Here is a 27,911-nt window from a genome sequence, read left to right on the forward strand (position 1 = left end):
AGGGGCTACCCAAGGTCACAAATCGAATGTGAATAGTCCTACAGTATTACCATAGATAAAACATACTCCTCTATGTTTTATCTATGCTATGCTATTATTTACCATACTTGGTATAGTAGCTATATTTTTGTAAAATTTTAGACCAGTCGGTTGCCAGTTCAGTAGTTTATGCGCCAATTAGTAATAAACATACAGACAGACTCCATTAGATTTTCAAGCAAAGATTACACAATGTGTAATCTTTGAAATAGATTTAGACAGACTAGCTGTAACCCGCGGGCTTTGCCCCGTTTAACTTCTTAATTTTCAAGATGATCTCGTTCGCATGGCTCAATCACGTCCTGGTTGAAGTTCGTTTGCTACGCTCACTCACCTTTAGGTTGGAGCTCGTTCGCTACGCTCACTCACCTTTAGGTTGGAGCTCGTTCGCTGCGCTCGCTTGCCTTCAGGTTAGCTCGTTCGCTACGCTAACACGCCTCCAGGTTGAAGCTGTTTAGCCAGGGGCGGACTGGGTACTCTATTAGGGCGTAAACCTTGACCAGCCCGAAGGCGCCAACCGGGGGGTCTGGGGGGTATGGAATACCCCCCTGTAAAGAGGGGGGTCCGGGGGCCCTCCCCCGGGAAATTGTTTAAAAATTATACCTGTAAACTCGCATTTTTAGGCAATCTAGAGGCATTAACAGTGGAAAATCAGAAATCTGATAACTGACACTATTGGTCAATGTTTGGTTTACAAAATTTAGAATATTTACCCACACGACTTGGTGCTATTCTGACAGTAAATATCCTAACAAAAATAAAAATACAAATGATTTTCTTAGGTTCTTTCGTATTATATTTGTGTATTTTCTTTATTTTCCCTTGCATGACTTGGCTGCATGCATACAATATAAATCATTTGCTTCCTGTTTACAACCTGAACTTGCAACTGTTGTATTTTTTGGCACTGTAAATAACAGAAGTTATATATTTTAGATTTCTATGAAATTATTTTAACACAAACAATATGCTTTCACTGTGAACAAAACCAATTTATTGACTTAAACTTTTTTAGCATTACATTAAGTCAGAACTGTAACCCTAAAGTAGGCCTACCCAGGGCCGCGTTAAGGGTCAGTGGCGCCCTGGGCAAACTCAAAAGCAACGCCCCCCCCCCCTATATATATATAACTATAAAGGTTTTGACGACAACAGGTGGGTTGGGGGTTGGGGTGAGTGCAATGAACTAGCTTAATGCACTACGCAGTGATTTGATTACTGTTCAGTACAGTACAGTGTGCAGTTCATTACACACGTATTGAACAAGATTCTACTAAGGGAGTATGTTTTATCCATGGTTCTACTATAGGCCTATGCATATATATATATTTATACATGAGCGTGTTGTTTTACCAGTTTTGTTTCAATTCCGTATCAGTGGAAATACTGGTTAATACATTTCACTTTCTTTAAAACTGCTTCTTGAGTTTGTTTTCTTTGAGCCAACCGCATGCGGCTCTTGGCTGCACTAGGTTTTTTTATGCATTTTTCACTGTTTATAGGCCTACTTACTTGTATCAACACTTCTCTATTTATTTATTACTGGTTCACTAACTGCAGTGTGAGTGTCAACACTGACTAGTGACTGTAACAGTTTAGGTTGTGTTGTGACTGATTTGACGACTGTGCAGCAGGCACAACACGAACACAATCTACTGACTACTGAGCTAGGGAGGAGTACTAACTGTACTGGAGGACTGGCGCCGCGCGGTAGTTGGTAGTTGTGACTTGTGTGGATGAGGGTGGGACTGAGAGGGAGAGGAGGGGCACGTCAACCGTAGGCCTGTAGACTACAGCTGGCCTACATCCCTACATGCTATTCCCGTAATTTGCTGACGTCACCCAAATTGCAAACAAAAATCAGCTGATGTATTGCCATATAAGTATATATTTGTTTTGATTTGATTGTTATTGTTTTACAATTTTTCTAAATGGTAAAATGGTGTTTGCAATCTGAGTGACGTCAGCATATGATGGGAATAGCACACCTATGTATTTTTCTCCCACCATGCAGGCCTCACTGCCTCTGACAGTATAGTGAGTGGCCCGGTTCACACAGCTGCCTGCCTTTTCCTGACTACACGAGGTATAACCTGAAGGTCGAGTATTTTCAATTTTGTTGTATTTATTTACTTTTGCAATAAGGGAAAATCACTTAACTACAAGTTGAAATCACCCATTTTATTTTTGAAATCCTGGCTGATAAAACCTATTTTTTCCTAGTGCGGACGGTGATTCATTGCACCCCTCGGGCGCCCCCCAACCACCGGCGCCCTTGGGCATATGCCCAGTCTGCCCGTTTATAAAAGTGGGCCTGTGCCTACCTAACCTATTTCTACAAACGAAATAGCCTGGAGAGAACTATGAAGGTATTTTGAGCTGGCTATCTGTAAGTAAAATAGGAAAGTTGACCAAATTAGTGCCATAGTGCATATTGAAATAATTAATTAATAGGCGGTAGCCACATACGGTATTAAAATAATGTTTACTGTTTAACCTTAACTGTGTAATGGTTAAGTTAACAAATACACTGTCACTAAATCTAATTTAAATTTTGTAAAAGTAGTGATTCTACAATACTGCTTTCGTTCATGTTTCCTGTGTAGGTAAATAATATAAAAATAAATTGAAGCTTTCGACACAGAGACACAAATCAGACACTCACTAAAGAGAGACACATTTTAATTGGCAGCTCACACTCTTTATTTATTTATTACATACACGGCAAACGCCATTTTACAAGAGAGTTGAGTTGACATTGATAAAAATTAAATGTGACTTAAACTGAAATAGTTATAGTGTGAGCAATAATTAAATATTATAACAAATATGAATAATATTCAATTATCTTCATTAGTTGTTTACCACAGACGACATCGTGACACCGACCGATGTCGGATGCAGTCGCAGTGCAGTTTTTTTTCGGGTTCGGCGTAAAATGACGCGGGAAGAGGACAGCTGTTTTTAAGTACCTCAGACCACAGAGTTAAAGTGCCTTCAACTCGGAGTAGGCCTACACGTACGAGAGAGAAGAGCTGCTTTGCTCTCGCTTGTCGACAGTGTCTATTCAGGTCTCACACCCGACTTTATGTTTTGCTATTCACTGCTGAAACTTTTACTCTAAGTTTTTCATCTTGATTTCTAAAAACACATCTCGACTCATTTTTTAAAAATTTTTATGAATTTTTCCTTTAACGAGGGCGCAAATATTGGAATGTTGAGAAGGCGTATCGGCCCACCGGCCGGTGGGCCGGCGGGCCAGTCCGCCCCTGTGTTTAGCTGTTGTCATAAATATGTAAAAGAAATAATAGTGCTGCACCCTGTTGGTAATTGGTAATCCTTGTAACTTTAATGCTATTGAACAGAACAGAACCAACTTGTTTAATTGAAACAGCTGTTAAGATTCATTAATTCCATTTAAATATGAGTACTCATAAGGTTAACATGGGAAACTCCAGAGCCACTGGGGCGGAGCCCAGAGGTCGGAGGGTAAAATCCTTTCTTAGTGAGCGTCTCCTACCCAAAAGGAAGATGCCTGCCAAGTTTCAGGTTCCTAGGTCTTATGGTTTCTGAGATTTCGTGATGAGTGAGTGAATGAATGAGTCAGTGGTATTTGAGCTTTATATATATAGATTGAAATCAGAGTTCTCTACAATTACTTCTATTTCATTTAGTTTATTACTTAGGCACTGTATATTCTGCTGCATAACACACAAAGAGATAGGCCTAGTCTTATTGTTAACTAGCCTATTTGGTTCTCCTGTTCGGGATTAAACCACGGCTAGGCCAGATGTGGCCGCGATTAAACCTTAAACCGATTAAACACTTCATTCTTTTCGTTTTGCATGCTGGGCACATTGATATCAGTTGTCAATGACAAAAATCAAAATCAACCTTAATTGCCAGGATGAATTAATTGGAAGCAACGGGTCCGCGGAATTGGCTAACTCTGGAACTCGCTAACCCCATGTTAAATGCCCTATCTTCAAATTTGGTCGATGAGAGGAACTCGCTAACTTGTTCGGTTTCGGAATTGGCTAACTCCGGAACCCGCTAACCCGCTCTAAAGCCGGGTTAGCGAATTCCGTCCTCGTACGGAAGTCGCTAACTCGGTCCCTCGGCGGAACTCGCTAACTCCCAATCAGAAGCCTCGCGGGCCGTCCAATGGGAGCCAAGCACGAATATTTTTGGCCAGTGTTGCCGAAAGTGTACTACCTATATCGTATCGGTACCATAATGTCGTATCCTACGATTAATTAGGAGTAAGAACAACGTAGTCGATAAAATAAATATATTTGGAAGTATGTTTAACATTATTCTTATGGTTATTAGGGTGGAAAATGCATTATAGTCTTACCATAGACTAACCAACACAAGTAAACTTTACATCCCTTTGTAAACTTTGAAGCTCGTTTTTCGTGTCTAGTTCATGTCCGGTGACACTGATCGCTAGTGTCGACAAAATTGTGTTTCTATCATTTTATAGTTAACTTCATGATTTGTTCCTTACTGTTTGGTTATATAACTAGGGGACGTGTTATTAGTTGTGATTAGAACGTTTTATTTGGTTAAACGAGGTTTTAAATTACTGAAAACAAGAAACAATTGTAAACAAAACACGACCTCTAAAGACAGTGCACCGGACAGAACTAACAATACAACTGTCTTCAGATGATCCATAAGGATTAGAAATGTACTAATATAAGGGAGTATGTTTTATATGTGGGTTTCTTACTTAAATAGTAGCTTATTGGTATGAAAAAGATAAAAATGCACATTTAATTTGGATCTATTACATGTTATGAAATATCTATTTTCGTAGTCCGCCATTTGTTTCTTTTATTCAAATAAATACCATTTTGTGAACTTCTGCAAATAAAATTTTTGAGTTCGTATTTTATATACTGGGCTTGTAGTAACCTTAAATCATAAATCATAATAAAATTTACACGTTAAACGTCATTACAGAATTACATTGTAGTGGTTACGTATTTTTAAATAGAGCTATTGAATTTAAATAAATATTTATTAATACATTATAAAGTGGTAGGCCTAATGTATTCATGGATTGCATTAAAAGTTGGTCTATGCATAAATACAACTTGTAAATTTCTTTTATCGTAGGCTATTAGTGTAGAACCCGGGTCATCCTCTTAATTTTGTTGAATTAATATTAATTTTACGTCTTTCAGTAGGCTTACTTTTTAAAAGTCTGGAGTTTTTTTTCCAGGCTGGTTCTATCTTATCCAAAAACAAAGCTATTGTCTATTGTGTAGCTCAGTACTGGGGAACAGTGAACCGAGCAATGGCTTGCTATAGTTTATATCGTTTGTGAAAGCAATATAAAGGAAACCCAACACTCAAATCAGGAAAATCCGTCAATTAGTTTATTAAAAATCGTGAATTAAAATAACCCTGTCACGTTTTGTTATATGAATATTATATCTTCTCCTATTTTTTACTAGTGGTGCTTAGGTGTACAATCTAAAAACTGTTTTAAAACATGTAACATTATTGCTAAAAAATTCAACACATTTTAGAATTAGGCAACTATTTACTAGTAGGCCTACAATGCTTTGGTTCAAACTATTAGGCCTAGATAATAACTTAGTCTATGTCATCATATGTGTACACGTAAGTTGGACGGTTCAAAGACGAACATTAAATTTAAAATCTATGAATTAATTATGAAAGTTACGATGGTTGATGACTGTATTAATTAATGGTTTTGGTTTATTACGACATTACAATTAAATCTGTTTTCCGTGTTTAAGAACTTGCGTGTATTTTAGCTTAATTTCGTAGAGGTTTAATTATTTATTACCAATTAAACTAAATTTTGAATATTTTTCATATTCTATTATTTTCTTTTATACTGATGGCATTTATATTTAAGATCGAAATCATAAACATTTAACTGGCCATTGTACAGTTTAATAAAAAAACATTTTTTCATGATGTTTTAATTGTCTTTTAATTACTTTGGGCTAGTTATCTGTTAAAAGTGGAATTGATAACAAAAAACAATAACATTTACTGTATCTTTATAGACACTGACATTTTGAAATACGGCAGTGTACGATTATTTTGTCGTACAAGGTTGGCACCGCTCCGAGCAGTGGGCGCGGCCGGGTTAGCGACTTCCAGAGTTAGCGAATTCCGCCGCGAGACAAAATCGAGTTAGCGGGTTCCGGAGTTAGCCAATTCCTGACTGAGACGGTTAGCCAGTTCCAGAGTTAGCCAGTTCCGCCACACGACCGAGTTAGCGAGTTCCTGAGTTAGCCAATTCCTACGTCTCGAAGCAACCACAACTCAGTGTACATCGAGGTTGCCTGGTCTATTAAACCGAAGCCTGCTTAGCAAACTAGAGGGAAAAAAATCAAAATCAATCATCTGTTATTCAGTGTATCAATTTTTTTGTCATTTGACAATTTCATTCAGCTTGTTTTCGTGAGTAAAAGTGGCATGATAGGTTATGCTATGTTCTGGGACTGATTGATTTATTATAAGCTGAAGTTGAAGCTAAAATTAAGGTAAATATTATGTACTATTGTAATTTTATGTCACTCTTTAATTCAGAAAATGTAGTGTCCATTTTACTAGTAAATGAATATAGGGCATTACTGTCAAATAAAATATAGACCTAACCCTTAGCATTAATAGGCCTAACTTAAGTGTACTTAAGCTAAGTTAGCTTAACTTATATTAATTTTATCAAATAAGGTTGGACTTATCAGTGTTGTATGATCCGAACTGTCATAATTAATTAAATAATGTAAATTAACAAAATTCACCTGAGTGCTATCCTAACTTGGTTACTTCATTTTTGACCAACAAAGTTGGATAGATTGCGTCTTATTTACATTAAAAACATTTAAACACAAAACATATATATACAACTAAGCAACAATGGCGGTATTATTTACAAAAACCAGAGGCTCGTCAAAGATTTCTTGCCAGGAGTAAAGTGGTCTACTTAGCAAACTCTGGCGTAGCGTCAGCTTAAATCTCTTTTTGTCTAGAGCACGAACTCCTATCGGCAGTGTATTAAAAAGCCGAATAGCAAGCGATGGGTAGGAGTTAAGAGTGTGACTGAGTCGGCAGCGGGGCAGGTCAAGATCACATGCTCTGCGCGTCCCATAATCATGCTGTACACTTCTAGTTATGAAGGATGGTTCATTATCTTTCAGGAGGGCTAGGATGTTAAGCATCTGTATTCAAGATAAATGCAACGCCAAAGTCAAGCAATGGGAACCAAACGACCCCAAACTCCGAAACAGCCTCAAACCCTCCAACGAACTAGCAAAAAGCCAATCCCCTAAAAACAACCAAGCCCAACCACTTAGAATACTCCACCTAAATATACAGAGAGGCCTACAAAACAAATTAGATAAATTACAAATTGAAATTCAAAAACTCAAACCCCACATATTGATATTATCTGAACATGGACTAAAGGAAGAAAATCTACTGCAAACTCACATTGAAGGCTATATTTTAAATACCTACTTCTGCCGGAAAATCCATTTATGGGGCGGAATCGCAATTTTTTTAGACACAAAAATACAAACTCAAATAAATGAAATCAAACTTAATGGATTAAGCAAGCCTGAAGAATGTCTATTTGAAACAATAGTAATTAACATTAAACTAAAGACAGACAACATCCTACTTCTGACAACCTACAGATCACCTAGCACAAAAACCGCAGACTTTCTGGAAAAACTTGATTACTCTTTGCAGCAGCTCATAAAAAGGAAAACAAACATACTAATCATAGGGGATACAAATCTTGATATAACTAAAACTCAAAATCCAGAAATAATTGATCTTTCGAACCTCCTCAGTGAACATGGATGCTATATTTACAACATACCGCAAACAAGAACCACAGCTACAACATCCACCAGCATAGACGGCTGCTATACAAATTTAGAACAAAATAGAATAAAAGTTTCAGCTCTCAAAAACCCAATATCAGATCACCACACAATTGTATGCGATATATTAGATAAAATATCAATTCAAGGCCCCCTGTACAAAAGTAGTAGAAAATACACCGACCATAATCTGGAGGAAATGAAGAACCTACTAAAACAGATCGACTGGACACCCGTTTATACCCAAAACCAAATTGACAACAAATACAATGAATTCCTAAAAACCCTGCTAATTAACCTTGACCAAGCTATCCCCAAGACCGTCAGAAAAATACAATACAGGAAAAACACCATATTCTGGAACGAAGACACTATCTCAAAAAGAAAACAACTGCAATCTGCGCAGAACAGATATGAACAGAGTGGCTGTACTCAAGATAAAGAAAATTATTATAAGATAAAAAAAGAATACGACCAACTCATTAGATCACAGCGCACAAAACATACAATAAATAAAATTGAAAAATCAGACAACAAAACCAAGGAAATATGGAGAACCATAAACGCAGAAAGGGTGAAGACTGTTAGAAACCAAACCAACATAACCCTACTACATGACAACAGGAAAATCACAAACCCAACTGAAGTTACAAGTATTTTAAATGATTTCTTTATAAACCCAATAGAAGAACTAAATCATAACAAAGTAAACTGCACTACAGATATTGAACAAATCGAAAACACAACCAATACACCATCTCTTTCAAAATTTAAATGCATATCAGAAGATAAACTAAAGAAACTTTTTACCCATATCAAGTCCAACAATGCTGCGGGCTACGATGAAATCACGGGAAAGCTGCTTAGGTACTGCAGAGAAGAAGTAACGGAACCTTTACTCCATATAATCAACACCTCACTCAACAAAAATCAAATACCTAAAAACTTAAAAATATCTAAGATTTACCCAAAATTTAAAAAAGGAGACAAAGAAAATCCTGGAAATTATAGGCCCATATCCAACTTACCAACAATATCCAAACTATTAGAAAGAGAAATATACGAGCAAATCATTAATCACCTAGAAACAAACAACCTACTCACAAACTGTCAACATGGCTTCCGGAAGAAACGAGGAACAAATACCGCAATTGCAGAACTCTGCGAAGACATAACAAGTATTTGGGAAGACAGAAAAAATGCATCGGGACTTTTCTTAGACCTTCAAAAAGCGTTCGACTCATTGGATTGGGATATACTTCTACAAAAGCTAAAAAAAGTACATATTGAAGGAGAAGCATTGGCACTAATAAAAAACTATCTTGACCATAGGTACCAATATGTTGAAACCGATCAGCAAGTGAACAACATAATTATAACAACCAAATCACCACTTAAACAGAATACAAAAGGCATTCCTCAAGGCTCCATACTTGGCCCACTTTTCTTCCTGATATATATTAATGATGTACCGGAAAAATTATCAAAAGAATTCAAATGTATTCTATTTGCAGATGATACCACCATAATAATACCTACAGATAGAAATAAAAATAACCAACAACTCATAACCACAGCAGTAGAACAAGCAACAACAATATGCAACAACCTAAATCTAAAACTTAATACCAGTAAAACTACACACATTAATTTCAAACCAAGCAACAACCTAGAAGATCAAAGCGACTGGACCAACATCAGTATCACAACGCAAGAAACAACTAAATTCCTGGGAATAATTGTTGATAAAAATTTATCCTGGCAGCAACACATCGAACATCTGTGTAAAAAACTGGCCTCTGCACACTATGGCATCAAACGAATTCGCACCATAACCGACGAAGAAACCTCCAGAATAGCCTACTTCTCGCTTTTTGCTTCTCACCTGAGTTACGGAATTGCAACATGGGGATCATCATCTGCAAACAATATGGACAAACTACTTATCCTACAAAAGAAAGTACTACGGACGATATGCAGGACACACTATCTGGAACATTGTAGACCCCTATTCATCCAGCTCAAAATCCCCACCGTTTTCTCACAATACATCCTAGAAACCATTCTCCTAGCAAAAAAATCCAATCCAACACTCCGGTCACATTATCATAATCACAACACCAGACACAAAAACAATATAAACCTGCCACAACACAGACTAAAAAAATTCAGCAACACCCCAACATACACAGGATCTAAATACATAAATCTTCTGCCAGAAAAAATTAAAAACATTTCAAATCATACCACATTTCTAAAGACACTAAAAAACTACCTTATAAACAAACCATATTACTCAACAAAGGAATACATACAAGAACACACTTATACACACCTGCACTGGGCTAGCTGAAAGGCTGCCAAGAAGATGAAGAAGGAGAAATTTTGACGACTCCCCGATCTGAGGATTGTGGTGAAGAAAGAAGAGGTAAAAGGTAAAAAAGGTAAAAGCACGTATTGGCTGTGAACGGTCAGGATGCCAAGCTCCTTGAAAATAGGCCGACAATGGTCAGTTGAACTTGACGATGTTATTATACGTACGGCCTTCTTTTGAAGTAGCAGCAGACTTTGGGTAGCGGGGCTATGTCCCCACACAGCCAGGCCATAGTTTATGTGGCTATGGAAGAGAGAGTGATAGACCATTAGCAGATAGGGACGAGTGATCTGGTACTTTAGTTTTCGTACAAGGAATAGAATTCTGCTTAATCTAACGCATACCTTCTCAATATGCTGACTCCAATTGATCTTTGAGTCAATCCAAAAGCCAAGAAGTTTTACTGCCTCATCGCCCATTACCTTTCTTGAGAGTGCAGGTGATGGCTTGGGTTTTCTCATTCATTGAGTTTTAGCCGGTTTCTTGCAAACCACTCCTTGGTTTCCTCAAGCAAGTAGGATGCCTCAGCCTTCAGGTCAGTAAGGTTACTGTGCCTCGTTAACAGCGTAGTGTCGTCTGCAAAAAGAAGTGTGCGTCTGTTGAAAGATAGGTCATTTATCATGATGACAAACAGGATGGGTCCTAGCACAGATCCTTGAGGCACACCATGGTGAAGGTCTTTGATTTGAGAGGAGGCTCTTTGTAATGACACAAATTGTCTCCTGTTGTGAAGGTAATCGGCTAAAGTTCTACGGGCCTCTCCAGCGATGCCATACTTAGATAGCTGATAGAAATGTTTAAACCAAGCTTATTATTTCCCAAACTAGGCCTATAGGCCACACCAATGAATGACAAAGGGATCGAATACAAATTAATAATAATCAAATACTTAACTGATTGTATTATTGTATTGTATTATTATTATATAACTTAAAATATTATTAAGCTTATTATTTCCCACACTATAGGCCACACCAATGAATGACAAAGGGATCGAATACAAATGAATAATAATCGAATACTTAACTGATATGTCAACAAAATTAATTGGTAGTAACATCAAAATTAAAACAATTTTAATGACACTTAAGACTTTGTTAACTTAATGGCAAGAAACCAAATTAGGCTTAAGCTACATTAACTTAGATAGCTTTGGAAATTTTGCAGTGGCGTAAAGGTTGCCTCTCATAATTGTTTCCAGTTGTACAAACATTTGCTAGTGTCAACTAACTAACTGTGATTTGGCCAATTTAATCTGTCTAGCCTGTGAGAAAAGTTTAAGTTAGTTCTTTATATAACTTAAGTCAAAGTCAAGTTAACTTAAGTTACCTACTTATTCTTTTAAAAATTATTTCCAATCGTGAACGTGTTGTTAAGTATCATCATACTGAAGTTTGTTGCTTGCAATCCCTTTCTTCTGTCTGAGTATGGGCCCCAACATTAGACCCAATGATGTTAGGTCTATAGAGAGATTTTTTTATTCAAATGATTGAACCTTCAAGTTGAAGACAATATTTACACAGAACATCAGACACAGCAGTAGGATGCAGCATAATACTGTAAACATTTTAATGGATCAGCTATAACAGCTTATGTTAGGCTTATGGCCACACGTTAAGTAAGTTAAATAAAATAGCTTGATTCCCTCTCAATGCAATTCAATACAAAACTTCCTAAACTATTTGACCATCGTAATAGGCTTAGCGTAACTGTTCTGCTAACTTTTGCCTCATAAATCTAAGTTTGCCATATGATAATATGTGTAAATACCCCCGCCGCAGCAAACCTGCAGACTAAGCGAATTTCCATTTGACTGGTTGGATTTACACTGAAATCTCTACTTAAAAATATAACATTTATTCTCGATTTAAATAGAATTAGTTTAAAAAGTACTTAGGTTTGCTGCATCAGGGAGGGTAAAACTGTTTTTTTTGTAAAATGTGAATAGTTAGTAAGAAATAAAAACATTTTCCAAATTTGATCAAAATATGTTCACAAACAAGCAAACTACAACAGTTTACTTATTCTCCATAAGAATAACATGGGAATTTTAAATTTACAATTTTTTTGGAATTTCCTCCGTAACCATTAGGCGCATACTAACGCTTCAATATACTAAATTATTTGTTTTTTTTTAAGCTCTACAAAATGGTTTGGAAAGAAATTGCTAAATTTTATGTTTTTTTGGTCAAAAATGGGAAAAACCTATTTTTACCCCATAAAACCCCCCGTAAACCCCCGTTCCCATGGTCCGATCATGCTGGAACGCGAACTCGTTCGAATAAACGTACGTTTACACGTTTGTACCAAATTTCAGCAAAATCGGATCATTTTTGCTCGAGTTATCGTGCTGACGGACACATATATATATATATATGAATTTGAACGGATGGTGTTTTTGGCCTCTAGGGACCTCAAAACGAAAAAAAAATCGGTCCCGCGTCCAGGTCTTACCATGAGTACTACGGTAATAGCTTATTCCCTATATGGGAAATTCGCTAAAAAGAGGAGATTTTAGCTAGCGGCCCCTACTATTATTGTGGATAAATTTAATGGGCTAGCAAAATTGTATAGGTAGGCTAGTAACTTACATACCCTATAGCAAAAATATTATGACAGAAACTGTATGGGACATAAACTTAAACATAAACAAAATTATGTCACTGGCCCAAAAGTAGGCTAACTTAAAAACGTTTTTATTATTATTTAAATGGAACTGTCAATAAACATCCAAACCAGTTGTTACCGTTATTAGCCTATACTTAGACATTTGGGCCAGCGGTTTAATTTGTTTATATTTATTAGTCCATACCGTTTCTGTTCAATATTCGTGCTAGGCCTATATTCTGTGTAAATATTCAAACAGTACGCGAAAATATTTAAAATGTTTCATTGCATGTCACATGTAACTAAAAATAACGAATAACCGAATTATCGCTCTCTGTCTGATAGGCTTTGGTAGTGAACACAGATACCTTCGGACTGGCAAGCAGAAGCAAATTGAAGGACTGGGAGCAATGAAACAGACGATAAATATAAAAAATAATATAAATATAAAGACGTTGCTGGCCACAGTGAAACCAAGGAAAAAGAAACGTAGTAGAGAGTACAAGAGTTGTATTTTTCAGTCATTGGATAACGATATTTGCAAACACAATCATTCATTTTATTCCAAAAGTGTCATTTTATAATGTAGGCCTATTTAAATAGAGAGTAAAAAAGTGGAGATTTTTTACTTTTTGCAGAAATCCCCTAGGGAGCTAAATTTTGAATGTCAAAATCCGGTAATCTTCGGGAAAATCCGGGGATATGGCAATCCTACATAAATCTTGAGAACCATAACCTGGTTTGTTAATAGGCTACTGTAGGATTCTTAAACAACAATTTAAACTGAAGCCGCTCTGAAATAATACTCTAAATCTATCACTCAAAATAATTAAACTGACTAAAATTAGAACCAGTTGCCAATATGCAATGTAAATTAAACAAAGGCTAGAGTTTTTTTAATGTCTGTACTTTATGACAAAAATGCCAAAATTCCTAACTTACTTAGGCTAATCTCAAAATTTTCTTGTGGGAGACTAAAATACTGTTTCATAGTAATCATATTGGTTTGTAGTTAGCGGATTACTTATGGTTTAATGTATTAACTTAGCTCTACATCTAAGTTACTTGGGGCAGTAAACACATCACATATAGCCCAAGTTAAGTTTAAAAGTTAATTAATTAATGGTGGGGGAAACTGGTATAAACCCAAATAAAAGTTAGTCCCATAGAGACAAAACAACAAATAGGCTAATATTGAAGGATTAAGTTAAAATCCAGTTAATATTTTGTCCAAGAAATGTCTCTGTGAAAAAAAATGATAAATCAATATGACAAATGTTATTTAAAGTTAAATTTTAAAGAGGTTAAGTTATGTTGATTATGGAAATGTACATGACTTAATTGTTATGGAAATGTAAAAGTTATAACTTAACCTACAGTATTGCAAGTTGATTTCAATCACAAAATGGCCCCTGTATGCTGATAACACCACCAATACACATTACAGATAAGCCTGTCATTTATGAACTAGGGTCTTGTTGTATGACCTTACTTAGGCTACAATTATTGAAAGATCAACTTACAGCTAGATATTAAGTAAAGGTAACATAACAACAATTACTTCTACATATCTCTTTATATTTTTGCTTTTAATTGTAGCAATGAGATTAACACCTAAATCAATCTCCAAAAATTATATAGGTATATTAAATAGTTTTTAAACAACTGAATGTTGTATGACGTTATGTAAATGATAATTGTATTTTCATGTAACCTAATGCAATGTTTCAATTTTGAGTCTACATTTTCAATTTCAGGTTTTTATATCTCAATGCTTAAAATAATTAGTCTAAATAAATTGTACTCATATCAACACTATTAAAATTTATTGGAACTCCACCGTTTTTTTTAGTGGGATTCAAGATTCCTTGTAACACTGAACCCGTATCTATCTATTATTTGCACATAGAAGATAATCTTAATGAAAGGTAGGCCTATTTCCTGTCATTTTCAGTTATCGAATTTCAACCTCATGTTCAACCAAGAACAAACAATATAGGTTCTGTCTCCAACTAAGCAAAGAGAGAGAGCTACGCATTCATTATCGTTTATTTTTTAAATTCCAAACCAACATTTTGTATGTCAACATCTTTTTTTTGTATTTTTTTGAAAAATGGTTTGTATTGTATGAATAAAATATAATGAAAATAAAGGTGGGTGTGGGGTGTCTTAGATACTTTGTGGAGCTTTGTTACTAACTGGGGTTTCTGTAGCTGTGATGATTTATTTTTTATTATCCCTACAGGTTCTAACATGAAGCTGATAACGTCGCTACTGCCACATTCCAAGGGGTTTGTCAACGGAGAGTGGGTAGATGCATTGTCAGGCCACACCTTCACCGTATCTTCTCCCTCCACGGGTGAAGTATTGACGAGTGTACCAGACATGGTGGCTGTGGACTGTGAGCTGGCAATAGCTGCGGCTGACAACGCCTTCAAAAGCTGGTCGTCCCTCACTGCTAAGGTATTTATCAAACGGGTCAATTCTCTTTGAATTTAAACTCAAATTAGGAATTTATTTTCTTTTTACTCATCCTGTGAACACTGTGTGTGTCTGTTCATAAAAAAATTGTATGTTAAGCACGTAAGATGATAAATAAAATAGGTATAACAAAGGAAAGTGTTCAAAACAATTGTATGTTTGTAGGAGCGAGCTATGATGCTGAGGAGATGGTACAATGTGTTGGACGATCACAGCAAAGATCTCGCTCACATAATGACAGCCGAGTCTGGTAAACCACTCAACGAGGCGATGGGAGAAGTGGCTTACGGAAACTCATTTGTTGAATGGTTTTCTGAAGAAGCGAGGAGAATAAATGTAAGTGTAATATGATCACAGGACTTGGGCTTAACGCAAAATATTGATTCAATATTTAGCCAGATGTTTATCACTTTTTCATTATGTAATAACATTGACTATTGGATACTGAAGTATACATCCCAGATCTATATGGACCAGCTGTTGCCAATTTTTTATTAAAAAAGAAGGTAGTTGTGTGAGCCAGTCACAAAATGTGCTAGTGTCTAAAATTCTATTTTATACCTTTTTTTGTTGCTGACCAGGTTGATGGGTCATAACAGTTGCTATAGCTCACCATGAGCCATTCCCTGAGTTTGCCTTGATAAAAAAGTTTAAGTGTATTTGACAGAATTTAGTAATTTAGATCAGCACAATCTGTCGGGGGCTCAAATCAACTATGACAATTTTCATAAAAATCTGGCTACAAATATAATATGGGGATGGAATGTCTAGTTGTATTAATAGACAAAGGTATGTTTAATAGTTACAGTACTGTACATCAATCTTTTGTTCGGTAGTTAGTGCTTCAACAAATACACAGGGTAATAATAATTTTATTTTTACTGGTATTCATTCCTTAACTTAAATTTTTAGTTAGTTAATGAATTACGTTTCAAAATAGGATTTTAAGAAAACTAGCTCAAAAGATTTTAAACATTTTGGATCTTAAATACTGGTTTAAACATTTAAAGTATTGGAAATACAGTGGACTTTGTTTTTTAAATAATGAACGCACAGCTTCAGAATAATGAATAATGATTAATTTCAATTTAATAGCAATTCATTTTTTTAGGTTTTTGGGGATGGCTTGTTTGAACCGACCTTTTGAGCTGTCCGAACCAGCTACGGTCCCGTTAGGGTCACTTAAGAGGGGCTTAACTGACCTAAACGGAACAAGCAGATGCAAGCAAACATTTTGTTACGAGACAGGATGTTTATTTATAGCCGGTAATATACTGTAGAGTTTAGTGTATTGTTCCCATTGCCGAGCTTTGGAGCAGAAATGCCGAGATTTCTGGAAAGCGGTGGTTAAACCGAACTGCTCTCAAAACAAAGACAGTTAAAGTTAACTGTAATATTTTACGAGCGAGGGCAGATGATCTGATTGTCGGTTAATGCGAGGTTTAATAAGGGGGGGTCTACTGTGTTGAGGGGGGGGGGGGGGTAGGCCTAAATAACTTTTCACCATTTAAAATAATGTAAATTCAAAATTTAATCATAAACAATAATACAATTTTTATTAAATGTCATTTACCTATCTAATGTATAAATTTTTTGGCTTCTCAGCAGAATAGAAAAACACCTTTTATCAACCCTGCCCTTCAGATTTCAGGTTACCCACCACCTCAGTAATATATTTTGTTTATATCGAAAGTTAAAATAGAAATGTAACCAAACTACTCAAAAGAAATGTAACTCAAAAGTGTATTTAGGAATGTTTTTTTAATTCTAAAAAAATCCATCTGATTACAGGGAGAAGTTGTGCCTAGTCCAGCCAACAAACAGTTAGTGTTCATTAAACAGCCAATAGGAGTTGTATCCCTCATAACACCTGTGAGTAACTTAATTGTGAACCTATACCGTAACTAAATTGTAGACTTAGTAACACTTTTGAAATTCACTCAAATAATATTAGTTGCTCTTTGTAAAATTTAAGATCCTAACTGTTGGCGAATTTCCTAAATAGATAATAAGCTATTACCGTAGGTCTCATGGTAAGAACTGGACCCTGCAGAAAGAGAAGTCTGCAGGTTTGCTGCGGCAGGGATATTTTATTAACTGACATTTTTTCTTTAATGAACTGAAGAAGTCATTTGGACAAAACATTAGATAGTATAATGTGACCTGTAGCTTGTGGGCTAGCTATCAGACTAGGAATACTAACCGAAGGGGTTTTCAAAAGGAGATAAGTAAAACAGATTGATATCATGGTTAAAACATTCTCCCATAGATTTCTCATCCTTATGGATCAGCCAAAGAATTTTTTTGTTAGTTCCGGCCAGTGGAATAGAGGTTGTGTTTTGTTTGCAATTTGTTTCTAGTTATTTCAGTCATTGAAAACCTCGTTAAACCAAATAAAACAATCTAATCGTAAACAATAACTGGTCACCTAATTATATAACCAAACAGTAAAGTACAAATCACAAAATTATCCCTAAAATAATAGAAACAAAATTTCTTTATCACCAACATGAACTAGACACAAAAAACAACCTTCCAAATTTACAATGAGATGTCAAGTCTACTTGTGTTAGTTAGTGTGGTAGTACCATCAAAATATTAAAATGTAACTTTATTTAATGGGTACAAATGAGGATAAAATATTAATATGACTATTGCGTACTTTACAAAATGTGTTTGTTTACCTCACTACATACAATATTTCCGGTACTTGGTACGAGTTAATATTCCTTAAATATCTTGTTCCTTCTCCATTTGAAAACCCCTTTGGTTAGTATTCAAATCGTGACGGTGAACCGCCATCTTTTTAGTAAACACAAATGTGTTAATTCAATTCTCATGCTATTCTTATGAATAAGAATAAGTAAACTGTTGTAGTTTACTTGTTTATAGATTTATTTAAATCAAACTTGGAAAATTAGTTTATATTATATTTATTGGCATTTACTAAAAAAACACACTATACTATATTAATCTCTCTGTAGCAGCAAACCTAGGTACTCGATAAACATAATTTTATTTATATAAATTTAATAAAACATCTAATCAGTCAACTGGAAATTTGCTGAGTCTGCAGGTTTGATGTGGTGGAGTTATTTTACTCATTAAATAAATTTAATTTTAAGATTTTATAGTATCACACTAATGGGATGAATTTTCGTAAACCTTGAAAGTAAACGTCAATTTCAATGGGTTTCGCCTATTTTTGATAAATAAAAAAAACTAAATATACTTAATCACAAATAACTCAAAAACAGTTGAGTTTAGAAAAAAAATTATAAATACAACAAATACAAAAAATACAACACAAATGCAAAAAATGTGTATTTTTAGATGGACTACATTTTGTACATTTAGATTTTTCCTGTATCTCTAATAATAAAGCCACTAGGCCTATAGCAAAAAATACAGAAATATAGCCGCTTCAATTTTAGGGGACTTTTTAGTATGTTCAAAAGGAAGGTACACCCAACCAAATTCCTTACTTGTGCCATTTTCTTTTTAGTTTTATGGAATTTTTCGCTTATTTTTACTGTACTAATAGAAAATTCGCTAAATACTATAATAATGTAGGCTTAAAAATAATTAACATTACATATAATACAAGGCACACAATCTCTTGTGCTATGGCTTTTCAAAATCAATTTGATCAACAAAAGGTCATACACGATTTTATGATTGACAGTGGAACTTCCCTCATGCTATGATCACTCGTAAAGCAGCGGCAGCACTTGCGGCCGGGTGTACGTGCGTGATCAAACCTGCAGAAGACACACCTCTCACTGCGTTAGCACTCGCCTACACTGTACAGCTCGCTGGTAACTAAGCTGTTGACTATGAAAACAAATATAGGCTGATGCATAGAATTGGATTACTGGCACTAACCTAAAAGTTTATCAAAGAATGGTCAAGTCTACATAAATAAAATTACAATTTGTCTGTACATTGCGTAGAATCATGCAGTTGTTGGTTATTTTAATGTTTAATAGCCTAAGAAAGCCGGAATAGTCTTATCTCAATTTCTGTCCGTCTGTCTGTTTTTCTCTCTGTATGTCTGTCAGTCTCTCTGTCATTCTGTCTGTGACGCCAAAATGTCAATTTACGCGGCCTATTCCGAGATAATTAGAGTACCAATCAAGATTCAAATTTTTTTCTGTATTCACTGAATTGGTGAGAGTGTCTTTGGCTATTACAATATGGCCTCGCTACTTTGGAAATAAAATAACCAACCATCAAAACCCCTATATTGTGCGATTTTTATCAAGTTTTCTCCCAATGTTTATTACATACATCATTTATGAAATAGCTAACAGCTGTTTGGTTTAAGATTCTCACTTCTAGCTGTCACTGATCTGTTTACATTGAATGTTGTTTACAAATACTGCTACATTTCCAGTCACATTTTGTAAGCAAATCGAAAACCATTCATTGAATCAAGTGGGATACCTTCAGCGACCTTTTGACTTTACCAAATGAGTTGTTGGGCAATATCTGTACAATACTGGAATGAAATTTGTGTTGTGACAGGAGTCTGTGACTTTCCTGTCACGGTGTTCGGTTAAATTCTGCGGTGAATAGAAATGGTGAAAATTTAAAACATTCTTGTAATTTTTTAATAGAATTCAAATTTAATTTGGGTAGGGTAAAGAAGTGAAGGATTGACTCATCTCTGTTGCATGATAGTGCTTACGTTTTATGGAATCAATGTAGAAAATGAATGAATGTAGAAAATGAAAGTGAACTGGTGATTGTTTCAGGGTTTCCAAAAGGAGTTTTCAATGTTGTAACCTGCACCAGAGCCAACGCTGCCGAGATTGGGAGAGTCTTATGTCAAAGTCCTTCCGTTGCTGGCCTCTCATTCACAGGTTGGTGTAATAAAGATTCAAGTTATTTGAGTTTACATTAAAACAACAAAACAACAAACACATTATTTCAACCTATAATTTTATTTTATCTTTTATTGTTGCAATATCACTTTTGTAAGGGAATGATCCAAACCCTGGATTTTTATACTACTGTTTACTTCCTGTTGCCCTAGGGTCCACGGAGGTAGGTAAGCTGTTGTACAATCAGTGTGCTGTAGGAGTCAAGCGCGTTAGTCTGGAGCTTGGAGGCAACGCTCCGTTCATAGTGTTCAACACTGCCGACATTGAGAGAGCCGTGGAGTGTGCGATGGCCGCCAAGTTTAGGAACTGTGGTCAGGTATAGTAGTGGAAGATTTACTTGCTTGTAAAAATGATTTGTTAGTGTAACAAGTTTATAAGCTCGTGTCCTGATAAAAATACCATACATTTCTTTCAATAATTGTAGGAAACAACAATGAAATAAGAACAATAATCAAATTGAAAAACTAAATAATTGTGCTTCAATAACTAAATAAATAAAAACTTGAATCATTTGATTAAAATATTAATAGCGTAGTGTAAAATAAATAAATTTCAAAATATAGGGGTGTCTAGTAGTCGGGAAAATCGGGAATTAGTATTGAATTTCAAAATGGTCTTGAAAAGTCGGGATTTAGTCTTTATTTTGATATCAAAGTCGGGAATTATCATTATTTTGCCGCAATTGTGCAAGATGACAATCACTTTTTCGTGCTAGATGACGATCACGTTTTCGTGACCGCGGGAGACGATGATGATGTCTACACGGCCGAGGAAGATGATAATGATTTGGCCGCGATAGCACTTGATGTCGATCTTGTTATCGTGACTGTGGGAGACGATAATTATGTTTACATGGCCGCGGAAGATGTTCATGATTTTGCTGCCATTGCGCTTGACGACGATCACGTTTTCGTGATCGCGGGATGATGGCTACACGGCCGTAGGAGGTATCATAATTTTGCCGCCATTGCGGGAGACGATGATAATGTCCACATGACTGTTGGAGACGATGATGGCAATTCTGTTGATATTCAGGATTTTGCCGCGTCTGGACAGATAGTGGTGATATTTCCGTGACTAGGGAAGATATTCCGGATTTCGCAGTAATCCCAAAAGTCGAACACGACGGCAAATGATCACACTATTACCTCTAGTTTGGCTTGATTAAAATATCAGGCTGGCACACCTCAAGTTCTAACAAAATTGTATTTTCATTGTTAGATCTTCATTTACCTTTGACATGGTAGTTATTTACTCTTTTGAGAAGGGTTTTAAACCCAAATTGGGTAAAATTTCAATATATTTTCAAAGTAATAAAACATTAAATACTTACACAGTCCATAACAGTAACACTCACTGACATGAAAATATACTCATTTTAATTGTATTTTTACAGGCTTGTATCAGTCCAAACCGATTTTTCATTCATAATGATGTGTTTGAATCATTTGTTGAGAAGATGGTAAAAAGAATTCATACAGACATTAAGCTGGGTGATGGGTTCGACCCCAACACCACTACTGGACCTTTGATCAATGATGCTCAAGTTGCTAAGGTAAAGTCTAGTATTCAACATTGCACTTTTACTTTATGTAACTTGGTGATACTTAACAAGTTGGTTTTAATCAGCCACTTTTCAACTACCGTTACACAGGGAAACGTTTTAGATCCTTTAATAATCAATTATACACTAATAGAAAACATGGAAGCCCATACAAATTTTACTGTATTGAGATTTTGTAAGATAAAGCCCTGTGTGTAAAATATTGTCTTTTCCTTATGTAGGTCTTCTCTCTTTCACCGCAGACTCTTATTTCCTAGGAATGTTCCCCCATTCTTCTTACTGAAACTAAACAACTATCTTACTCTTGCTTTTCTGCTCTGATTCAGTTCAGCTTATTCTCCTCACTGTTTTGATCATTTTACATTTTCTTAAACCAAAACGATAGACTACAAAGTTAAGTACCGTTACAGTACAGTATAAGTCACATAGACAAGCAAGTTGTAACTGCTGTGATAAGATAGTGTTGGCGATCCAGTACAATCTAGCTTATCAGCCCAACACAATAACACATGTGTTATATTTTTCTTACTTAAAGATCTTAAAGTAAACAAATTCAAATTGTAATATCAATATCTTTACTGTCTGTTTCAAGGTTACCCGCATCGTGGATGATGCTATAGCCAAAGGAGCCAAAGTTCACTGTGGGGGTAAGCGTGCTCTTGAGGTTGGTGACAAATTCTTCCACCCAACGTTACTGACCAACGTTACCTCAGATATGCTATGTACAAAAGAAGAAATCTTTGGTCCTGTCGTTGTGTGTATGAGGTTAGTGTTTTTTTTCTTATTTTTTCTGTTACTCAAGGTGTCTACAGCTCCTGAATATCTCCCCCCCCCCAGAAAAATGTACAATATTTTGGTTAATTTTTAGAAACCAACAAAAATGTATAGTGTAATCCCAAATTTTATAACTAAAATTCTAAAAAAGGCTATAAAAAAATTGACTCCATTGTTTCAAAAATGGCCGCCATTTTCCAAAATAGTAGAAAATGTTAAAATAATAAAACTATGTATTTTATGGGGTTTTAAGAATGTAGATGCAATTTTAAGACTTATTTACTCCTAGCATTTTCTCTCTAAACTTACTCGTATATGGGCCACATGGCGCAGAATGTTCACCACAAGTAATTTTTTCTTAGTTATAACACGCTGTAACTCCTAAATGAGTAGCTTTAGAGAAAAAATGTCAAGAATACAAACGTTTTTGTTTTTAAATGGCATTTAAATTCTAAAAATTCATACAATATAGGGTTTTCCATAAGAAAAATCAAATTTGTCAGCGATATTGAAAGATAGCGGCTAAAAAGACTTTTCAAATTGACCAAAATGTGTTAAACAAAAAATCCAAGGCAGTTAAAATTTAAAATTTTTAGCGTATTTTTAGATATCCTACTATATATATGATATATATTCTAGTGAACGCATTAACCACTGGACGGATTTTGCTGAAATTTGGCATGACGATAGCTCACATTCCCGATTAACATATAGGCATATTCTTATCTCAAAAATCCTTTCGGGCTCCGCCCCAGTGGCTCTATAATTCCCCATGTTAACCTTATGAGTATTCATATTAAAAGGGAATTAAATAATTTAGTCAGCTGTTTCTAGGGGTCTGCGGGTCCCCGATTTTTTCGGGTCGGGTCGGGCCAGCGGAAGGCCCGAGAGACCGGGTCGGGTCAGAGATTTGTTCGGGCCAAGATCGGGTCAGGCCAAAAAAAATTATTATTATTTTCAAAGTTATAATAAGTAATTTTCAAAGAAACACTCTTATATATATTATTACAGAGGAATTAAAATGTTAAAATTAGAATTAAATATTAAGTTTGCTCACGTTTAAGAACAAAGACACAACAGAGCAATTGCCTTACTGTCACTAGCCAAGCCAGAGCCAGTCGTCTACTGACAAAACAACAGTGCAAACAGTGTTTCCACACGACCAAAAAAATAATCCCGCTTACGGGGTCGAGAAATCCCGTTTTATCCCGCTTTTAAATTGTGAAAAATCCCGTTTTATCCCGCATGAATTCTTTTGTATAATACCTAGTATTATACTTGACGTATCATGTTTATAAAGTTGTTTAAACATCACGATTATATTCTGCTACAGTTTTTAATCAATTAAAGTTAATTTTTCTCTTAAATTAAGTAGAGAAAAATGAAAATAGTCATCACAGCCGAAAATCTCGTTTTATCCCGCATCCCGTTTTAATCCCGCTCAAGGTCTGAAAATCCCGTTTTCGGGATAATAATCCCGCGAATGGAAACACTGAGTGCAAAGAAAACGAAGTCAAAAGAAAGACTATTTATCCAGAGGTCCCATTTTAATTATTTATTGTTTATTCCATACCTAGTTTAAAATATATTTTAATATTTTATTTACATAATAAATTATAAACAAAAGAAATATCTGATATAGTGTACAGATCTGTATCTTGTTCTTTTATTTTCCTATTGTCCTTTTTGTCATTCAGTAACAAAACAAAACAACACTTCTGATCGTCTGGTTAGGCATTGTATGGTCACTATTTCATTTTTTTTTTTAAAGTATCAAGTATCAGCAAGTCTACAAAGAGGTTAGGCCTAAATATTTTATAATTTTATTTTATGAAAGTTTTCATCAGTAAAATTATTTTTTTCTTAGGTTAGATAGAGTTTCAAAAAAGATATTTCTAAGATCCAATACAATATTTACAAGACACAAACTACCATGAATTAATTTCTTTATAAATTATCTGTAACAGTTTTATATTTTTGAATAAAGAAAATATATCTTTTTGTCTCTACTTCCTTGTTTCGTTACTTGCATTTTGTCAGCAATTGGAACAACCAGAACCAGGTGGTGTAATAGGGGCGGGGGAGGGGGAGGGTCTATGACCTTGAGTGTCCCCGGGCCTGGCTCGGGTTGTGTAAGAGGGGTTGGGGAGGGGAGGGGGAGGGTCTGTAACCTTGAGTGTCCCCGGGCCCGGCTGTGAGAGTGATTCATGGTTTTTTGTTTACATTCTACTACCCTTCCTACCGAGAAAAAGACCCTACAGTTTCAAAAACATTGACTTACAGTATAAAAACATTGAGTTGTGTTGCTAATTAGGGCACTATAATGTCTCTGCTGTCTGCTTATGTTGCCAAATTAGCATTTAACTTTCTTTTCTCTTGATTTAATATAATTTTCTATATATTAAGAGTTCCTTTTTGGGTACCTAATAATTGTGATATTGTTTGACTTGAGTTTATGGATTTTTAATTCTTTTCATTTATTAGCTAAAATCAGTTGTTTTAGGATCTCTTGCAATACCTATAACTGTGCCTATAACTGTGTATCTATAACTGTGTACCTATGACATGATATGCAATTTTTACAGTCTTTACTATAACTATACAGTAGAGTCTTGCAAACTCGGCGTAATGTGGATTGGAAGGTTGCCAAGTTTGTGAAATGCCGGATTATTGGGAACTAGGGTTAAAAATAAGATCAATACAATTTTAAAGCTTTTTAACCGCCTTTTTTATATAAAAAGCCAGTATTAAGTGATCAGATATAGAACAACAAATCCTTGGTACAGAGTTGTGAATTATATGACTTGACCTGGCTTGAGTCAATGTTTAACTCGGACACAACAAATCACTAATTATCTTAGCCAGGTGATGGCCGAGTTTTCCAGACTGCCGGGTTATCGAGTGCCGAGTTTGCGGGATTCTACTGTACCATAAACAATGTATGTGTGCTATTTTTACTGTTTTAGAGTTTTATAGTAAATTAGTTTACACAATATCTTTTCTTCAATGAGTTCTCCACTTGTCATGTTGCTTAGTCTATTACTATTTTAGGCCCTATAAAAAATAATTCCTATGTAAAGCTGTAGGCCTACTAATGCCAATAATAGATAATTCGTTATTTATGATGATGTAACTAATAATGCTATTGTAAGTGTGAGGTTTTTGTACTTAGGAGGTTAGGAGGCAGGGAATGAATGATTCATATTGCATGGTGGAAACGTAGAATTTTTATTTTCTTCTTGCTTGCAGTCTTGAAGCCAGTGCACAGGCCCTAAACTTGTGATAAGGTTAATTGATTTGTTTATGATCCTTTTATATTAAGTTCCATTACAAACTTGTTGAAATATAGCTGTTTAGATATTTCAACAGTTATGAAAATGGGAAAGAATGGCTTGATAAAAAAAATTATTTTCTTCTTTCTTGCAGTTGAGGCAACTTCTAAGCTGTAAATAAGTTATGAACATGAAATAATATACATAAATACATTTTTTTCCCATATATTATTTTCAAGTAATATTAAAAACACAGATAGGAGTTAAAAAAATATAAAAAATCCAGTAATTAATAATTTTTGGCCCGACCCGATTTTGGCCCGAAACCCGAGGACCAAAATTATCGGCCCGACCCGACCCGACCCGAACCAAAAAAGTCTGACCCGCAGACCCCTAGCTGTTTCAACTAAAAAGTTGATTCTATGATATGCAAAAGCATTAAAAACATACAAGGATTACCAACAGGGTGCAGCACTATTATTTTTTTTTAATCTATGATAACAGCTAATTTGCAACCAAAAGGTGAGTGAGCGTAGCGAACGAACTTCATCCTGGAGGCGAGTTAGCGTAGCGAACGAGTTAACCTGAAGGCAAGTGAGCGCAGCGAACGAGCTCCATTCTAAAGGTGAGTGAGCATAGCGAACGAACTTCAACCAGGACGTGATTGAGCCATGCGAACGAGCTCACTTATGAAGTAAAACGGGGCAAGGCCCACGGGTACAGCTAGTAATATTATAAATGAGAAAGTTTGGATGTATGGATGGATTGATGTATGTTTGTGACAAGTAAACGCAAAAAATACTGGTCGGATTGGGCTGAAATTTGGTATGATGATAGCTCACATTCCCGATTAACATATAGACACATTCTTATCTTAAAAGTCCTTTCGGGCTCCGCCCCAGTGGCTCTGGAATTTCCCATGTTAACCTTATGAGTAATCGTATTTAAAAGGAATAAAAGAATTTTGTCAGCTGTTTCAACTACACAAGTTGGTTCTATGATATTGAATAGCATTAAAAAGTTAAAAGGTTTACCAACAGGGTGCAGTACTATTATTTTTTTACATTTATGACAACAGATATCTTATTAAGGCCATAAAGGTAAAATTTTGTTTTTAAAAGGCTTATGTGTAACTATTTTATCAACAGATGTAAAGATCAAAATGTTTCTATTTCGTGTTCTCTTCCCGTTGCAAAGCACGGGTACAACAGCTAGTATCTTATAACTTTGCAACTAAACAGCTGGCACACTTATATCAATCACTCTGTATATTATAGTGTCACAACTCACTCTTGATAATTCACAATAGCTTTCCTCTTGAAAGTTCAAAGGCATAAGACCTCTTCTCAATTGATGGATCTAGGATTTGTAAGAGTTTTTATTTTTTCTATAATTATAATAGCTATTTCATTCTACATCTTGAACAAGAGTACAAACAACAAAAGGTATCCTTTGATGTTTAAATTTGGTTTTAGTCGCATTGGAGAAAATGTTTCCCATAATCCCTAAAAAAAAAACGCAATATACTTAATTCTACAAATTTGATTCACTATTTAGTGTTTACCATTTTACTTTCATCTCTTATAACCATTTTAAACGTTTGATATATCATTATTCTATAATTTTCACCGTGCTTTACCTTAAAACGGTGACGAATTACCAGGTTTTCCACTGAAGGAGAAGCTGTGCAACAAGCCAACAATACTTCCCGAGGTCTTGCAGGATACTTCTTTACAAACGATGTCTCGCAAGCGTGGAGAGTAGCCAAGAACTTGGAGGTGGGGATGGTGGGAATCAACGAGTCATTGATTTCATCAGCAGAAATCGCCTTCGGAGGAATCAAAGAGTCTGGTCTAGGACGAGAAGGTTCACACCACGGCATTGAAGAGTTCACTTACATCAAATCTCTATGTTTCGGCAACGCCTGACATCAGCCGCGGTCTGGTGGTCGGAGCTCATGGTCGATTATTTAAACTTGATCTGTGATAAATGTTGTTGTAAATCAAGTACGTTTTACTTTATATAAATCCTTCT

The 27,911-nt window shown here is 35.5% G+C and overlaps 1 protein-coding gene across 3 annotated transcripts; it reads left to right on the forward strand.

Annotated features, from left to right (window-relative positions):
• The first annotated feature begins 6,488 nt into the window (after nt 1–6,488).
• On the forward strand, nt 6,489–27,883 carry LOC129002968 (succinate-semialdehyde dehydrogenase, mitochondrial-like). Of its 3 annotated transcripts, none has more exons than XM_054431118.1 (10): nt 6,489–6,572; nt 15,146–15,363; nt 15,547–15,717; nt 17,173–17,253; nt 19,067–19,199; nt 20,139–20,246; nt 20,420–20,583; nt 21,664–21,822; nt 22,424–22,596; nt 27,541–27,883. In XM_054431118.1, the coding sequence occupies exons 2-10, from the start codon at nt 15,154–15,156 to the stop codon at nt 27,803–27,805; spliced, it is 1,464 nt and encodes a 487-aa protein (XP_054287093.1). In that variant the 5' UTR covers nt 6,489–6,572; nt 15,146–15,153; the 3' UTR covers nt 27,806–27,883. The 3 variants fall into 3 exon arrangements, with proteins under 3 accessions (XP_054287093.1, XP_054287095.1, XP_054287092.1); XM_054431120.1 differs by lacking the exon at nt 6,489–6,572 and adding an exon at nt 14,424–14,442; XM_054431117.1 differs by lacking the exon at nt 6,489–6,572 and adding an exon at nt 14,752–14,828.
• Nucleotides 27,884–27,911: the final 28 nt, after the last annotated feature.

Source organism: Macrosteles quadrilineatus, unplaced genomic scaffold, assembly GCF_028750875.1.
Source record: "Macrosteles quadrilineatus isolate MER2022 unplaced genomic scaffold, UCM_ALF_1.0 Scaffold_9__3_contigs__length_116548681, whole genome shotgun sequence".
Taxonomy (NCBI): Eukaryota; Metazoa; Arthropoda; class Insecta; order Hemiptera; family Cicadellidae; genus Macrosteles; species Macrosteles quadrilineatus.

What these genes read in the sequence shown, in the direction of transcription:
- LOC129002968 (XM_054431117.1), top strand. An exon ending in AGTTTAGGAACTGTGGTCAG is followed by an intron (nt 20,584 to 21,663) that starts GTATAGTAGTGG and finishes GTATTTTTACAG; the next exon opens with GCTTGTATCAGTCCAAACCG. An exon ending in ATGATGCTCAAGTTGCTAAG is followed by an intron (nt 21,823 to 22,423) that starts GTAAAGTCTAGT and finishes GTCTGTTTCAAG; the next exon opens with GTTACCCGCATCGTGGATGA.